At 52.2% G+C, this 18065-nt stretch overlaps 1 protein-coding gene across 1 annotated transcript in view; it reads left to right on the top strand.

The window, feature by feature from the left end:
• The first annotated feature begins 6279 nt into the window (after window positions 1-6279).
• The window catches only part of CSMD2 (CUB and Sushi multiple domains 2), a 668360-nt gene continuing 656574 nt past the window's right edge, over window positions 6280-18065 (top strand). Inside the window, exon 1 of the mRNA XM_079924609.1 lies at window positions 6280-6536. Coding sequence (XP_079780735.1) covers window positions 6350-6536 — 187 coding nt within the window. The 5' untranslated portion in view covers window positions 6280-6349. The remainder of the gene's footprint in view (window positions 6537-18065) is intronic.

The raw sequence follows: 18065 nt of genomic DNA, 5'->3' as shown, positions 1-18065 counted from the left end.
GGGGCTGAGTGAGAGGGGAGGCCAGAATGATCCCCCAGGTTTCTGGCTCAGGAACTGGGTGGACGTGGAAGCTGGTTCCTGAGATGGGGGACCGAGCAGAGGGGCAGGTTGTGGTGCAAGATCAGAAGTAGGTGAGTTCAGTTGTGAGCAGGCTGGGGCAGAGCATTGTGCAGGACATCTAAGAGCAGAGGATGCCAGACCCCACACAGGCACCAGGGGCTCAGGCGACCTCCAGAAGATTCTGCCGTAGGGAACTCCCAGTCCACTGCGGGGGCAGCAAAAGAGAAAGCTGTCAGTTACAGAGAGACTGGGGAGTCGCAGAGCAGAGGGACGGTGCCCCTCCTGCCTGCCCTCCAGCACCCTGGACCGCTGTGAGCACTGCAGGTTCTTCTTGCTGGGTCTACCTCCCTGCATTTGTCCACTCTGCTTTCTCCCTGGAAGGTACCACTTCTTACCTGCCCCTCTCCCCAGGCTGAGCTAGAAGCCCTTCTCATTTCCGTAACATCCTGTAATTCTCCCAGGGTCATTATGCTCTGCTGTTCAACTCTTTTCCCAATAAACTATCCATAGCCTGAAGGCGAGGACCAATGGTCATGTCTTATTCTTCTTTATATCTGTTTCCTCAGCACCTAGCACAGAGCCTGGTGTGCAGATTAATGTTTGTGGCCGCACAAATAAAAGAATGAGTGAGGAGTAAGCAAATGAGACTGAAGAAAAAACATGGAGGGGTGTACGAGGGTGTTGCTAGCTGCTGTAACACACCTCGATATATTGGTGTATTTTGCTGTTAAAGATCATTTCTCACCTAACAGTCCAGTTCAGGTGTCCCAAACGGGTGGGTGACTTTTCTCTACAGGGTGATTTGGGATCCAGGCTTCTTCCATCTCATGGCTCTGCCATCCCCTAGGGACCCCAAATGCTCTGTATCCAGCCAGCAAATGGAGGAATAAGGGTGGGAGGATTTTATGGGGTAAGCCTTGAAGTGACACACACACCGCTTCTGCTTACATTCCTTGGGCTAGAACCCTTGTCTTATGACTGCACCCAACGGCAAAGGGGGCTGGAAAGTGTAGTCCTGGCTAGGCAGCCACTTCTCAGTGATAAATCGGCACTATTGACATTTTTGGCCAAATAAATCTTTGGGGTGGAGGGGGGCTTCCCTGGGCATGTAAGGTGTTTAGCACCATCTCTACCCCCTAGATGCCAGTAGCACCCTCTAGTGGTGACAACCAAAAATGTCTGTGGACACTGCCCAATGGCCCCTGGGGGCCAAATCACCCCTGGTGGAGAACCATTGCTCGATACAATGGAAGGGGAGGCGTACCGCTCTGATGTCCAGCTAGCTGGCCATGCTGCAAAGGGCATCTAACTAAGCAGAGAGTGTGTGTTGCGGGTGCTGGTTAGGAGAAGCTACCTGAAGGAGGTGACACTTGAGCTGAGTGATTAGGAATCATCTCGTCTGCACAGTGAGAGAAGCAATGGTATTGCACTCAGAGGAAGCAGCGAGAGTGAAGGCATAGGGGCGACAATAGCATAGCTGATTGGAGAAACTTCAAGTAGAGATGAGAGCCTAGCATAGCCCCTCTCCTGTGGATTATGTCCTCTGACAAGCAGAGGAAACATTTGACCTCTTTTGCCACTGACTCGTGTTCTGTCCCTTTCTTTGTTTCACAAACACAGGATTTTCTGCAGGAAATGCTAGAATTTGATGGTCCCAGCATTTGGTAGCACTGGAGGAATGGTCCAGACTGTGGGCCCTTCTCACATCCCCCTCCTGGTTGTGGGGCTCCCACAGCCTCTCCCAAGTTTGTCCTGGGCTTTTTCTTCCTGAACCGTCTCTGTTACCTTTCCTTGGGAAGCCCATCACTGTCATCTCTACGGTTAAAACCATTGCTCTTGGGAAATACTAGCTTCTGTCCCATCGCGTTCATCATTTTAAAGTCTCCACCCTCCACTCAGACCCCAGGCTTTTCCTCTGAGCCCTCGCCTTTGCTCTGTAGCCCATCGCTGCCATCCTACTCAGCCCTCAGCCTCCGTTTCTGCCCTCGTTACTAGAGCATCCATTTGCTGGCTCATTTTCTCTCTCTCGGCTTCGGCAGGTTCTTTTATTTTCTTCTTAGGTCAGAATGAAACTTTCAGGGCATCAAGAGTGCAGCCCCTACTTGAATCAGGCCAAGTTCTCCAGAGCACCAGGCCCTGTTTTCCTTCTAAAACCAACTCTGATCTTATCTGGATAGTAGGCTTATCTCGGTGAGTCACCACACCACACTGGGCTTTTTTCAATGTGATATCGTGGAGAGGCCTTGACCCATGGCTGCCTCTTGCTCCTGGGGAGACAGGAGTGGGTAGGCAGGGAGCCAGCCCTGGGGGCTGGGCTGAGTCACACTCTCCTAGGCTAGAGAGGGGAGGGCTATTATTATCTCTTGGACCCCTGCCTCTCTCTTGGCCTGCAAATGTTCAGGGGCCCCATATTTAGTCTTCAGAGCCGCGCACCTTTTCAGACTACTTTTTTTTTTTTTTTTTTGCGGTACGCGGGCCTCTCACTGTTGTGGCCTCTCCCGTTGCGGAGCACAGGCTCCGGACGTGCTGGCTCAGCGGCCATGGCTCACGGGCCCAGCCGCTCCGCAGCATGTGGGATCTTCCCGGACTGGGGCACGAACCCGTGTCCCCTGCATCGGCAGGTGGACTCTCAACCACTGCGCCACCATGGAAGCCCTCAGACTACTTCTTGATAAAGCAGTCACACGCCACACAGCCTCATGGGCATCTCTTTAAATCTATTTTCTGACTGTCATGCATTTCTTCTCTCTCTTCCCTACATCTGTAAAGAGCTCTCCTCCTGTTATGTGCTGAATTCTGTCCCTCCCTATGTCGAAGTCCTAACCTCTAGGACCTCAGAATGTGACTATATTTGGAGACAGGGCTTTAAAGAGGTAATTAAGTTAAAACTAAATCTGTGAGGTGAGGCCTAACCCAGTATGACTGGTGTCCTTATAAGAAGAGGAAATGTGGGCACAGACACGCACAGGGGGAAGACAGTAAAGATGTAGGGAAAAGACATGCCGTCTACAAGTCAAGGAGAGCAAACTCAGAAGGAGCCAACCTTGTAGACACCTTGATCTCGGACTTCTAGCCTCCAGAACCTTGAGACAATACATTTCTGTTGTTTCAGCCACACAGTATGTGGTACTTTGTTATTTGTTACGGCGGCGGCCCTAGCACATGAATACACCTTGTACTTCCCCCTTTTTAAGACTAAAATCCGATCTCATCATCCCCTAAGAGACCCTGCACGATCTGGTTCTGGTCCCATCCCCTCCCTCATCTCTTAGGTGTCCCCTCTTATTCACCTTGACCCAGACCCAGCTGCCAGTCCCCCTCCCTTATCAGGGCCTTGCCCTTCCTTTTCCCAACTCTTTGCATGGCTGTTTATCTTAATTTTCAATCCCACCTTCAAAGTCACCACCTCAGAGAGGCCTTCCCAGACCACCATTTAAGGTATGCCCCGTGTAGTCCTTCTCACAGCCACTATGAACTTTTTCTTTATAGCATCTTTAATTAGTAACTTTATATATAATTGTTTATTTATCACCTGCCTTCATCAAGCCAGGGACAGTTCAGTCAGGTGTATATATCTAGCGCAGTGTCTGGCATGTAATGATGCTCAATTACTATTTGTTGAGTGAATCAATCTTCACCTCGTCAACGTATCCAGGCTTCAGGGTCCAGTCCCAATTCTACTTCCCTCCTTAAATTGGCCTTATGATCCCCCAAGTCCAAGAAAAGCTTACGGTCTTGATATGCCTTTGTTACTGTCTGTAACATGCCTTTTTCTGTCCTGGCGATTAGCACTGCCTGGGTTGTGGGGGGGTTTCCATCTGTGCCCCGCATCCTCCCATGCAGGACCGCACACTGTGCATCTCTGCATTGCCCACAGCACAGCCTGGCACAGGGCCCAGAACTCAGGAGGCCTCAGTAAGTATATGTGGGCACAGATAGATCAGAGAGAGGAGGAATGGTGGAGGAAGTGAGTAGCTGGGCCAGTGTCAGGAATTAAAAGGGTGTCCCTGCCCTCCATGGCCCCCAGGGAGAAGGATGACAAATGTCCCATTGCCAGGGAGGGTTCTGGGGTAAACATCAGCTGTGGGTTGCGGCCACAGAGCAAAGTTCTGGGGCTGAGGAAGGAGTGGGGGAAGCCCACTGGCCTGGAGCCCCAGAATTATAGAGCAGCCCAGACTCTCTCCTGCCCAGCTGTGGGCTGCAAGGGAGGGCTCTGCCCACTGGAGCTCGAGGACCCCTCTGGCAGGAGAGGGGAGAGGCCCAAGCTTAGGAGCCAGGGCTTTCCCCCCCAGGGAAGATCCCACCAAGAGCACCCCCAAGGCTGCCACCCACCTACGGCCCAGCCAGTCCCTCCCTTCTCTCCAGCGCTGGCGGGAAGGCCAAGGCTTGGCTGGCTGGGCCCTCTCTTTTGGGGGCTGGGCTTGGACAATGGGAAGCGACAAGCCCCCTCCTCGCTGCTCCAGGGACATAAAGCAGGCCTTTCACTGTGGAGTTCTGGCCGTTTCGGTCGGTTCTTGGCACCCAGCGAGGCGGCGTCGGGAGGGGCGAGAAAGCCAGCCTGTTGGCGGTGGGGAAGGGGCCCGGCGATTCTGAGGCCGCTCACCGGCCCGGGGCTACCGGGCTGGCTCCCCAGCTGCGGGATGAGCTCATACTGGGAAACCGGAACAACTTGAGGTGGAGGAGGGAGCCGGGCATCAAGGGAGCTGCGAGATCGGGAGATCGCGGCTCCGCACAGCAAGTTTTTCTTGGGGGGCAAGGATGAGCATCCACTCCTCCGGCCCTGTCCGCCGCCTTCCCCACTCGGGTCGTCAGCCCCATAGCCCCTTCCACTCTCTTTCCCGGAAACTCCCACCGACCGCGGGCCACTGCCCCCTGGGCTCGCAGATACTAGAGCTCCGGCTTGCCAGCCCCCCAAAGCCCCTAGCGCAGCCTCTCCCGGGTGCCTCGGGCAAAGGCGGAGGGTGTTCCCCCGCTAGTGCCTTTCCACCCCGCGCGCCGGGGGGACCTCCTCCCCAGGCCCTGCCCCTCCTGCTTCCCCCCGTAGCGTCTGTTCCCTCTCGCGGAGAGTTTGGCGTAGACAGCTAAGGAGCCATCGTGACTGACGGAGGAGCCTACGAGAGACGAGACAGAGACTGCGACCGAGTGGGGGTGGGGGATCGGGTGGGGACCGGCGCTGAGCCCTTGGGGCCTGGAGGCAGCGGCGGCGGGAAAGAAGTGGGAAGGGGCTCACGCCATTGGGGGAAACTCGTCTGGTTTGGGGCCAGGGCTGGGAGGAGGAGGGTAAGGATGAGAAGAAGCCGGGTCCGGTTATTTAATTTTGAGGATAAATTGCACAAGTAACTCTTGCACCGTTCCTCTCCCAACCTCACTTCCCCTCCCCCACCGCAACGGACACAAGCACGCCTCCCTCCATCCCGAGATTTTGCCTTAGGGTAGGGAAGGACGGAACGGAGCCAAACCCGCGGGTTCCCCCACCCCCGCCCCTCCTTCCCTCCAGTTCTTAATCCTGGGTCTACGCACACACACCCTTCTCCTGGGATGGGGTAGGAGGCTGCTGCCACTGGGGCTGGTAAGCATCGCCCCACGCCGCAGATTGCAAGTTCAAAGCCACCACCCAAGATCAGCTCGTAAGAGCCGTGACTTGGGGAACCGCGTCCTTCTTTGGTTACCTTTTCCCAGACAGTATTCTAATTTCCAAACGTGGAAGAGGCGTGTGTGTACGTGTGTGTGTGTGTGTGTGTGTGTGTGCGCGCGCGCCTGTGTGTCAGTATCACTGTGTGTGCGCGCGCGTGTGTGTGTGTATGGGGGGGGTGTATTATGGGTGATCTTATAAATGGAAACGAGAGAACTGAACTTAAAAGAAACTGGTCAATTGTAAAACAAACAGGAATAAACAACCCTTTAGATGTAATCTGTGGTTTCTCTGGAGGTGGAGGTGACGCTGAAGAGGAACACCCGCCCCCTCCCAATATTTTCTCCTTTGCTGCGCCTCCACCCCCAGCATTTGGAGCGGCGGAGAAGCGGCTCCGGAGTGATTAATCCGGGGATAATTCACCCCCCCCCCGCCCCCCGGCGCGAACCCCCCGAAGCGGGATTGGAGCGAGTCATTTCCGAGAGCGCAGCGCGCCTCTCCCCGGCCGGGCGGACACTTGGTTCATTCCAGCCGCAGAAGCTCAGAGCTCCCGCGTACCGGGATTTTTTCCGAGCAGAAAAAAGCTCCAGAGCTCTCCTGACCTCCTTTCTCCTCCACTGCGAGGGGAGCCTCTCCCTCGGCGCTGCCGGTCGCGCCATGCCGCGCTCGCGGGGACGGAAGCAGGGGCGCTGCGGCTGCCCCGCGGGGAGGGCTCGCACCGAAGCCGGGATTTCGGCGCTTGTGCCGGGCGCCGGGAGCCGCTGGGGCCGTCCGCCGACACCGCCGCCGCCGCCGCTGCTGCTGCTGCTGGGCTGGGGGCTGCTCAGCACCTCGGCCGCCGCGGGTAAGTCCGGCCGCGCCGGGGAGCCGGCGGCCGCCGCGCGCCCCGCCCGAGCCCCGAGCCCACCCATCCACGACCCGGTCCCTGTCCCTTCCCCCCGCCCTCAGCCTTAACCTCCCGCCCTCTCAAACGCCGACCCTCCTGCTCAGCCTCGCCTCTGCCCCCCGCTCTTTTCCCCCACCCTCACCCATCCTCCCCGCCATCCTCACCCTCACTGCTACCCACACCCCCAGCCGCAACTTGGCCGAATCCGGCCAGGGGGCCTGGGAGACAGACCATCCCCGCCCGGGGTTGCGGGGCTCCCGAACCGTGGCTTCAGTTTCTTCAGCCTCCCAGCCCCCAAGGTGCTAGGCTTTTCCCAGATAAACTTTCCTGGAGCCCTCCCCGCCTCCAGATCCTCGTTGGCACGCCCGTCCTGGGGGCTGGAGCGGAACGGCGCGCCCCCTCCCCATTTGCGCGTCTGCAGGGTCTGCCCTTCCCTGCCCCCGCCCATTTCTCTCGCAACTGAAGCCCGCGCCCCCGCCGGAGCCGCCCGGAGACTGCGGCCGCCACCCCCCTCCCCAAGTGTCCCCCTCCCTGGGCGCTCTGGGCTGGGAGGGGGGTCAGCTGGGCGGGGGTCCAGAGCACGCCGAGCTGGAGGACTCAGGTGGGGGCTGGAGGGTGCTGAGCAACGGGCAGGCGGGGGCGGGGGTTGCGCCCGGGGGCAGGGGAGGGAGTGTCGCCGCCAGGCTCCGCGTCGCCACATTGCCTTCGGTTTCCACTCCGCGCCAAAGTGCCCTTTCCCGCGCCCTGCTGCAGCCGAGCGCCGGGTCTGCGGCAGCGGCGGCGCGGGCGGCGGGACCTGCTCCCGGCGACTGAGTCGGGGAGGCGGACAGACCTGGCGGGTGTGGCGAGTCCCGGAACTTCGCCGATGTGTGGCCGCAGCTTGCGGACCGGGAAGGCACGCGGACCTTGGAGAGAACCCAGTCCCCACTGGGAACCACTGGCCTCGACTGCTGCCCTTCCGCTTTACCCCCTGCACCCCTCCGAGGCTCAGCTCTAGCCACAGCCTAGAAAGTTCTGTGTCCCCGGGTGGGGACGGGTCCGACGGGCGATGCCTGGGGCCGCATTTTTATTTAGCCTGGAAGCTGACACCCACGGGGGGAGAAAACCCGTAACACCTGCTGCCCAGGCTTTGACTGAGCACCTCCGGCCTGGAGCTGTGTTGGGTTTTTTATTTACTTATTTATTTTGTTTTTTTTAAACCACCGATTGAACCTTTGAAGGCTTGGCCTCAGCCATCCGAGCCTCTAGGTGGTCCCTTTTTGGAAACTGCGACACTTCCCTGGCGAGCTCTTCTGTCCACTCTGGGCTCCAGCATCTTGTGAGCCAGTGCCCGCAGACCGTGTCGCCAGCTCCTTAGCCGGGAATGTTAGGGCTGCTGGTCGGGAAGGGCGCCCCGAGCCAGCCCTAGCTCTCCCATCCCTACTTGACCGGACTTTCTCAGGTTCCCCTAAGAGTCATAGCGGCCGACACCCAGAGAGGGGCGCCCGCGGTGCGCGCGCCTAGGAGCTCAGGCCTCGCGCACACCCACACCCACTGGGTGGCTGCACAGTTCACAACGACGCCGCTGGTCACCAGACTTGCCACATGAGAGGTGGGGGTACCGCTGGTACCGGCTGTCAGGCCTCTCAGACATGTGTCCAGGAGCGGCCCCTGCTCTGGCTTAGCAGACCTGAGATTACCCCTAATATGATCCACCTGGGTTTCTGGCTCGATTTGTCTCTGCCCCTTGGGCATGTCATCCCCCCAGGGAAAGAAGGCCGACTCCCGGAGCTTGCACACTGCTGGGCTGTGTTGGAATCCTGCCTTGGAGAGATCGGTTGGCTTGCAGCTCTTTGGTTGGCAGAGAAGTTGGGGGTGGGAGTGCTGAACGGCTTGGGGGAGGGGGTGCTTGCTCTCTGGTGGGCGCGCTCTGCCTTCCCGTCCCGCATTTACATGTGGTGTTTGACCTTGCCAGCAGCAGAGATTTGGAAGTGGACTTGGTGACAGATGATGGCAGGATTTGGCACATTAGAGGGGGAAGCACATTTATTTTGTGTTCTCTTCATGCCGTTGACTTTAAAACATGCTCAGGACTGCGCCGTCTCCCTTCCTTGGCCCGGTGATGACTGGATAAAATGAATATAGGATTTGAGCCTGCCTTCAACTTGGACACTCACCCCTTCCATCTGTGCCCTCACACTTCCCCTACCCCCAGCCTCCCTAGAGACCTTCCAGCAGTTACCTCCTCCCCCTGGACGATAGATCAATCACTCTCCTGTCTTTTGTTTTCCCTAAACAACTTAATCTCTAACATAAAACAAGCCAACCAGACTTCTTGGCCCCATTGACCTTGTAGCTCCCATCCCATCTTTCCTTCTCGTTTACAAGTTAACTCTCTTCAGACGAGTCCTGAACTCACTTTCTCTGCAACCATTCACTCCCTGCTGACTGGCTTCTGTCCCCAGGACTGGAACTCTCTAGGAAAGATCACTGGGGACCCCCTTAATCGCCAAACCCATCTGCTTTCTCTTTCTTTACCTCTCTGAACTGTGAACACCTTGGATTACTTCTTTTAAAATTTCTCTTCCCTGGGCTTCCGGCACACTGTGCTTGGCTGATTTTTTCTCCTACCTCTTGGCCGTTCCTTCCCAGTTTCTAATAGTAGCACTTATTCCCCTCTTGAAAGTCTGGCTTCCTGCAGTGCTCCATTCCTTATGCTTTTCCTCATTTCCTTTCACTCCTCCCTGGGTGAGCTCATCCAGGCCCATTTCTTCCACTACCACACTCTGAAGCTTCCAGACAGATCTCTCCTGCCAAGATGCTTCTCCCGATATATGTCTATTGGCTTCCTAGCCCACGGAAGCTCTGGATCTAGACAGCCCGTAGAACCGGCTGACTGTTGGACATCTTCACATAGATGTTTCCCTTCCAAAGCAAACTCATTAGCTCTGCACCTAACCTCCAGTGTCCTCCATGCAGGCTGGTGGGACTGGCAGCTTCCCAGTTACCTAGCCGGGAACCTCAGGCTCATCCTCAACTCCTTCCTTATCAGGTGGCCATCAAGTTGTGTCAGTTTCATGCTCTCAAATGTTCTCAAACCTGGCTACTTTTCTCCGAATTAAGCAGCTCTGAGCATTGAAAAGACTGTTATGCTTCCCATTTCCTTAATAAGTAATTTAAAATAAAGGCAATATTAAAGCGTAAGGGTTTTTATACTTACGGTTTAAAGTTCTGATTTTTCCCATGCTAACCACTTCATTGCTTTAAAAGAAATCAAATATCAAATTAGTTTTTAAAAAATTCTCCCTGCTTTGCTTGTTTTCAGAGGCCTCTTAAAAACTGGAGCACTGACCATACCCAGTGTTTGATGACACTACTAACTGAATTGTATTCAAAGTAGTTATTTATCTGCCTCACGTATTGAACTGTGAGCTTCCTGAGGGCAGGGACAGTGCTTTATTTCTCTTGGCCTCCCCAGCACCCAGCTCAGGACCTGGCATAGAATTGGTGGCTGATAGATGGTTGTTAAATCAGCAGATGATTTTTTAAAATATTTTTTTCTTGGACAGTTTACTAGGGGCTGGTAAGCCAAAATAAGAGTTTTAGGGATCAAAGAAGCCAGTTGGTTTGCAGAGGTAATGCGACAACAAAGCCACCTGATCCCCAGTTGCTTTCCCTCCAGAACCAAATGTCACAGATTGGTAAGATAGCTCCTTAAGTTCTAGAACCAATGCAAGAACAAGCCCTAAGCATTACCCACCCCCCCACCCCCCCAGGAAAGGCATCAATGTATGGATTTGAACTTCCATTTGCAATTGAGCTGTGCGTTTATGGTTTTAAAAGAGAAACTGACCACAGCAGAGAGTGTTGACCATATCTTGGACTGGTGACAGTGTAGCTCTGTTGAAGGTGAGGCTAGAATGATGTGGAAAGGCACTGGAGAACCAGCTTGCCAGGGCTCAGACACTGCAAGGTTTGGGTGTGTCCAGAAGAGTCCAGCAGGTGGCTTCAGCGACACCAACTTGCCTCATGTGTCTCATCTGCCTCTGTTTCATCATCATTGTCATGCCAGCAGGATTTAGGGACTCTGATGGCTCAGCAGAGCCAGATGTTCGTTGTTGGAGAACTAGCTGATCTTCAGACCTCCCCAAGGCTCAGGCTGCCTGCCTGCAAAAGGGACAAGGCATCCCTGTGTTCTGGAAGGGATTAGAAATCAGAGATGCAACAGGCCCAGCACATACGTATTGATTGTGCCCATTGAATGCAAGATGGGGTTGGAACGGGAACACTGAGGACAGAGGACTCGGCCAGGAAGTCTGTGCACCCTCCCAATATCCTCCTCCACTGCTCAGAAAGCTGTACCCAGGGGAGTGACACTAACAGCTGATGTCTGTTGAGTCCTCACCATGTGCTGATGGCAACCCAAGCACTTGCATGTATTAATTCGACCCTCACAGCAACCCAGTGAGGCCAGTAATATTATTCTCCCCATTTTATCCACAAAGAAATAGGTTCAGAGAGGACCCATAACTTAACCACACCACTAGTCAGCCAGAGATTGAACCCAGGCCTGCCTGACTCCAAATCCTTTACTGGTACCCACCTTGTTATCTGATTTCTAAGGAGACCCAGTGGAGCTACCCCTGGAATCCTTCCACACAGGCTGCCTGTGTCTGTCGTGCTTTTCCCACTGGGCTGTGCCCATCAGCTATGCTGTGATGCTTCTAGCACTTGAGCCTGGGTCTCAACCTTCCAACTCCTCAAGCAGCCATGGTCCATCCATCTCCACCACAGCTCCTGGAGGGTGACTACAAGCCGTCCTTGATTTGCTTCTAGTCCCAGGCACCAGTCTCGACTGAACTCTGCTGTGAACTCTCACAGCCCAGGTTGTAAAACTCCTCGTATTGTAAAACTCATCAGGACATATCGGGATTTCTTGTTTAATGAGACAATGTCTGCCTTTCCCTAAGGCTCTGTGAACTCAGGTGAGCAGCGTAGCCCAGATCACAGCACATAGCAGACACTCAGTAAACACCTGGTGAAAGGATCAGAGGCAGGTTCTCTGGAGCCCAGGGTTCCCTTTCTCTATGACAGTCCTTTTGGACATTCCCAAGGCAAGGGGCTTGGAGGAGTGGGATGTGATGAAGGGGCATCCCCAGGTGGGAGGCGGCCCTATGTCCCTCTACATATTACCAACAATAGCTCTCCTTTACTGAGTGCTGGCTTAGTGCTTTATAGACGTTCCTATTCAATTCTCACAACAATTCAGGTACTATAATATCACGTTTGAAGAGACTGAGACTCAGAAATTAAACAATTTGGCCAAGATTATAGAGCAGATAGGAGAGGAGACAGGATTGAACCTCAGGGCTTCCTGACTCTAGGGCCCATCCTTTTAATTCATGGAAAGCATCTGTCACAGTGCCGGACCTGTTGTTAGCATTCAGTGTATGTTAAATGCTGCCACTACCTCTACTGCTACTACCATTGTCCACATGTTTTCTGCACCAGCCTCTTGGAATTGTAAGAGAAACAGTTCTCATCCTTTGCCACTCTAAGATGCCACCAGATGCATCAGCAAGAGTCTTTCCTCTGCTCCTCCCACTGAAAGCACACTCCTAGGAACCTGGCCGGCTCACCCACCTGTATCAGGCCTTGTTAGTACACCTCTTCCTGGAGGGGTGAAGAGGGCGGACCCTTTAGCTCCCTCTAGAGGTTGGAGAATGTCACTGACACTGCCTTCCTTGGGTTTCACTCTGAGTGGGATATGGCCTCCCAATCCCTCCTCTCCGTCTGCTACAGAGATTTTCCACGACAACAGGGGAACATCTGGGTGAACCTGAAAATGGAGGGTTACCTCAGAGTTTTCCACCTCACAGAGACACTGTCTCAGGATTCAGCGGCTCTGAATAGAATTCGGCTTCCCGTTGGGCCCACAGAAAGCAAAGGGTAGGCTATGCAATGTGGATTTCTCAACCTGAAAATAGTGGTGTGGTTCTTAGAGCTCTTCCCTGGTTCTTGTAAGTTAAGAGAAACATGAAACTCATATTTATTTTCATTCTGGATGTGGGAGCTCAACCCCCTGGGCTATCTTTTCATACCCCAGCTTTAAAGATGAGATTCTTTTTGGGGGGGCCTGTACCAATTCAAGACATAATAAGAATTACATACTCTTTAGAGCACGCTTTTGATTCCCTATCAGTAGATGAAGCATTTTGGAAGTTGTTTGAAAAAAAATAAAGATAAGATTCTGTATCTTTTTTTCCCTCCTCTTCCACCCCAATGCACGCTTAACTCTTAGATCTCTGGGGTCCTTTGGCTTTCTCATGTAGTTTCGCCGGCCATGAAGAATGGTCATGCCCTGTATACATTAAAAAATGAGAACTTTGGCCAAGCAGGAGATGGGAGGGGAGCGGGCAGGAGATGGGATGGGAGTGGATGGAATGGAATATGATGGGGTGGGATTGGAGAAACAGGATAATTTGAGATGGATTGAGATGAAGTAGGAAGGAGTGAGTTGGGGGAGGATCAAGCATGGGTTGGGATGTATATTGGGATAGAACAGATAGAATGAATAGGGATGGACTGAGATGGGTGGTATGAAATGGAATAGGATTGAGTAAAATATGATGGTGTGAGGTGGAATTGGGAGATACAGAGTGTTCGGGGGATTGACTGGGATAGGACGGAGTGAAGTGGGATAGGATTGGGTCAGAATGGATTGGGATGGGATGGGATGGGGTGGGATAAGATGGGATGGGTGGAGTTGAGTTGGGGTAGAGTGGGACGATCGGGATATGGTAGAGTGGAGTGAATGAGTTGCGGTGGGATGGGGTGAGATGGGGGTGAGTTAGGATGTATTGGGGTGGCTTAGGTTGGGTGAATTGGGAGGGGATACGGGAGATGTAGTGGGATTATATAACCAATTGAGTGGGCACTGTGAAGAAATGGGAAATTAAGGAGGGTACCAGAAACAACCTAACCTGCTTCACCTTATTATAGCATCTTCATCTTCCTCCCCAGAACTCCTCAGTTCCTCATTTGCCTGAACTGTGAAATTTCTAGCAGATAGAAAGTCCCCATCAGCCCTTGGTTCCACACTGGTGTCGGTTCTAAAATGCTGATGGCTCCGCTCTCTGCTATTAGGGGTCATTCTTCAGGGAGAAATTGGAAGTCCTGTGTGGCCACCACCATGAACCCTAGCAGAGAAATGTGCCAGGCACAAGGCAGGAGCCCCAGTGCAGCCCTTGTCAAGCCCAACATCAGAGAAGGGCACTGTGCCCACCCTGGAGCCAGCGGGGTGGCTGTACCCACAGAAAGCAAAGTTCTGGATAGTGTAGGGGTTCACCTCTGTGGTCCCCTCTTTTGAGGAGTTTCCCCACTGGAAACTGCCTTTCACTTTCTACCTATTTGTTTCTTATTGTTGGAAAATTTTAAACTGAATTGAGCTCTAAGGAGATGTCAATTCTGCCCTTGAAAATCATCGTTATAAGGCACTCTTGTGGTGCTAAAAATAATGTCTGTGTAGTTAAATCACTGACAGCACCAAGATAACTCTTAGAAACTTATTTGAGAATCTCCCACGTGGTCTGGAGCAGAAAATAAGGGCTCATATTGCGGCGCAAATAGCCTTCCTCCCTGTCCATGTCTCATTTATACTCAAGTGCAATTATAATCCAGAAACCTCAAAAAATTATGTGTCCTTGGTTTTCAAATAGGCAATAGAATAAGGTCCATTATTAAGTAGCTACATCTATTCATTGATGGAAAGTAAGCAGGTGTGACAGTTGCAACTTGAAAGGGAGAAAGCAGAAACTTTGAAATAGACCATTTGAGATACAAGCGAATTATCAGAGATTGCCTAGGCATTTTGTGCAGGGTGATTGATAACCCTTTCTGAGATGAGCAAGGGTGGTAGAGTCGACTCAGGCCCCGGGAGGTTTGTCTGCGGGTTGCTGCCTAACTCCCCACCCCAGCCTGAGTCTTACCACCTCCTGCCCTCATCACTCCTCCATCACCGTGTCACGGGTAGGAGTCAAAGGTGGAGAGAGGCTCAGAGACTGGGTGAGGCTTGGTGATGGTGCCTGGGATTTCTGGCACATTACTTGGCAACAAAAAGGAGGTGAGAGTTTAATGATTTATTTTCAATCCATGACCAACAAGGACCTACTGTATAGCACAAGGAACTGTGCTCAATATTCTATAATAACCTAAATGGGAAAAGAACTTGAAAAAGAATAGATACATGTATATGAATAACTGAATCACTTTGCTGTACACCTGAAACTAACACAACATTGTTAATCAACTGTACTCCAATATAAAATAAAAATGAAAAAATAAAATGTTTCTAGCATGAAAACTGGCCCTGCAAGGATGGCATCCCTCCCCCAGGGACCCGTGTTGCCCTGCTCTCCTGGCCTTTGTCTTTTGTGCAGTCCTAGAAGGGTTGAGCCACGGCAGATTCATAGCTGAAAGGAACACGTTCTGATATATTTGGTATGTTTCTTGAACTTTGGCCTGAGCGTCAGGAAACTAGTCTTCCAGCCTTGGTCATGCCTCTGCATCTCATTTCTTCTTCCTGGGCCTGACTTCCTTGCCTGTAAAGTGGAGATAATAATACCCACCTTGTCTGTGTAATGCTGATAATGGGCATTATTTAATCAACAAAACAGAAAGGACCCAGAGATTTTAGAGTAGGTCACCAGTGTAAGCCCCATCCGATGGGAGATCCTGCCCCGTGGCCAGGCCGGCTTGGCGTGCCAGGGATGGGAATCTCACCACGTTTGCAGACAGCCTGCTTGGCTGTGCCTCAGGGCGCAGGGGCAGTGGATGGAGGAGGGTGAACTCACTCAGCTTCCTGGCCCGTATCCATTCTGACCCTCCAAGTGGCTGATCCTGAGAAATTGAAAGGGAGGACATGAACAGTTCCCATCCACCGCCCATCAGGTATCTGCTGCAGCCTCCTCCCTTCCCACCCACCCGCCTACCCCGGGGCAGCATCACGAACTCAGGCCGGGAGAGGTGATTGCTAGGGCTTCACATTCACTAAGACATCCATCCAGGGGACAAGATTTGCCCCGAGGCCTTTTAACTCTAGCAAGATGGAAATTCCCTGTGTTTGAGGACCACTGGGACTCACATCTCCTGTGACATTTTGTTCCAAGAAACACGGAAAGAGGAAAATGTAACAAGGATAGTTTTCCTGGTCATGTGGAAGGCACTGCTGGGTGTTTTTTGGTTTCTGCTTTTTTCTTTGAGCATGACATGGAATTAACCTACCCTCAGATCATGACACTTCATGATCATCTATCTATGAAAGGCTCCTTTCTTGTTTTATTTTAAAAAATTTCCTTCCTTTATGCCCTATCCCAAGGCAATTGTTGCCTTCTCCCATCTGTACCCACTCTAATATATTTGATATATATCTTGAAATATGCATGGATCCTTATAAAATATGTAAGGTTGTTTTGTGTGCATATGTAAATTTACATAAATGATAGTGAACTATAAATTTCATCAAGTGTCTTGCTTTATTGACTTAGCACTATATTGTATAGATCTAGCCCTGCTCCTTGTATGTGTCTAGTCCTTCACTGCACTATGAGCTGTGCGTCCATCACATTGTATATATCCACTCCCCCTGGGAATAAACCCCTGGCTTGTCTGTAACTCCTCCTGACTACACATGAAGCTCTGGAGAACATCCTTGTACATTCTCTCTTGGGACCCCGTGTAAGAATAACTCTGGGCTATACAGAGTGGACGATTGGGATTCCTGAGTTAACATGTTGATTTTCTATGATATGCCATAATATTTTCCAGAGCAGCTGAGCTAGGGCTCATTTCCACCAAGAGAGCACTAGAGTTTCTGTCTCCCCATGTCATTACCAATACTAATATTGTCCACCTTTATAATTTTTTTCCATTCTGAAAAAGTTTAAAGCGCCATCTCGTCGTTTTGTTTTGTTTTGCATTGCTCTGATGACTAGTAAGTTTGACTATCTCTTATATGCTTGTTGGCTATTTGAGCTTCTCTTTTTGTGAATTGCCTAGTCATATTCTTTTCCTTTTTTTTTCCGGTACGCGGGCCTCTCACTGTTGTGGCCTCTCCCGCTGTGGAGCACAGGCTCCGGACGCGCAGGCCCAGCGACCATGGCTCACGGGCCCAGACGCTCCGTGGCATGTGGGATCCTCCCAGACCGGGGCACGAACCCGCGTCCCCTGCATCGGCAGGTGGACTCTCAACCACTGCACCACCAGGGAAGCCCTCTTTTCCTATTTTTAAATTGGATTTCCTGTCTTAATTTAGAAAAATCTGGGTTTGATTTTCAGGAGTTCCTTTTATATTCCAGATATTGCCCTCTGTCAGTTTTAGAGATTACAGATAACTTCTCCCAGTCTTTCATCTATTTTGTTTATGATGTCTTTCTTTGGACAGAGATGCTTCATTTTGAGGAGGTCAGATTCATCAATGTTTTGTGGAAGGCAGAAGTTGGGATACACAGCTGCACTGATGAGCTAAGGGGCAGGGTGGGCTCCCAGGCCCACCTGAGTCCATCCTTCTACAGGGGTGGCTCTGTATGGAGGGCTTTGAGCAGCCCCAGAGCCTTCCTGTCCATACTGGGGCCCCAGTTCCTATAGGAGGTCTTTCTTCTGGCTCAAGGCACTGTGTTTTAGAAGGTGCCAGTTAAACTACAAATAAATTACTGGATGGGTGCCACACTTAGAGAATGTGAGGGATTACTTAGCCCTTCAGCAGGCATTTATAGAGGGCCTGTGCTGGGCCTGAGCTCTCAGATGCATTGGGGACCATAGACAAGTTTCAAAGATAAGGGTACATAAGAGAGACAACTGCCCGCATATTCATAGCAGCATTAGTCATGATATCCAAAAGGTGGAAATAACCCAAGTGTCTATTGATGGATAAATGGATAAACAAAATGTGGCATCTACATGCAGTGTAATATTATTCACCCTTAAAAAGGAAGGAGAGGGCTTCCCTGGTGGCGCAGTGGTTGAGAGTCTGCCTGCCGATGCAGGGGACACGGGTTCGTGCCCCGGTCCGGGAAGATCCCACATGCCGCGGAGCGGCTGGGCCCGTGAGCCATGGCTGCTGAGCCTGCGCGTCCAGAGCCTGTGCTCTGCAACGGGAGAGGCCACAACAGTGAGAGCCCCGCGTATAGAAAAAAAAAAAAAAAAAAGGAAGGAGATTCTACATTCTACAACTTGGATAAGCCTTGAAGACATTATGTTAAGTGAACTAAGCCAGACACAAAAGAACAAATACCGTATGGTTCCAGTTATATGAAGTAGAGTAGTCAGGTCCACGGAGACAGAAAGCAGAACGCTGGTCGCTGGGGCTGGGGGTTGGGGGCTTGAAGGGAATGGGGGTTGTTTTCTTAATGGATAGAGTCTCAGTTTTGCAAGATGGAAAGTTCTGGAGATGCACGGTGCTGATGGTTGCACAACAATGTGAAGCACCTTAACGCCACTGAACTGTACACT

Source organism: Stenella coeruleoalba (genome assembly GCF_951394435.1).
Source record: "Stenella coeruleoalba genome assembly, chromosome: 1".
Classification (NCBI taxonomy): Eukaryota; Metazoa; Chordata; class Mammalia; order Artiodactyla; family Delphinidae; genus Stenella; species Stenella coeruleoalba.
Note: the sequence above shows the minus strand (reverse complement) of the source record. Positions and strands in the feature narration are given on the sequence as shown.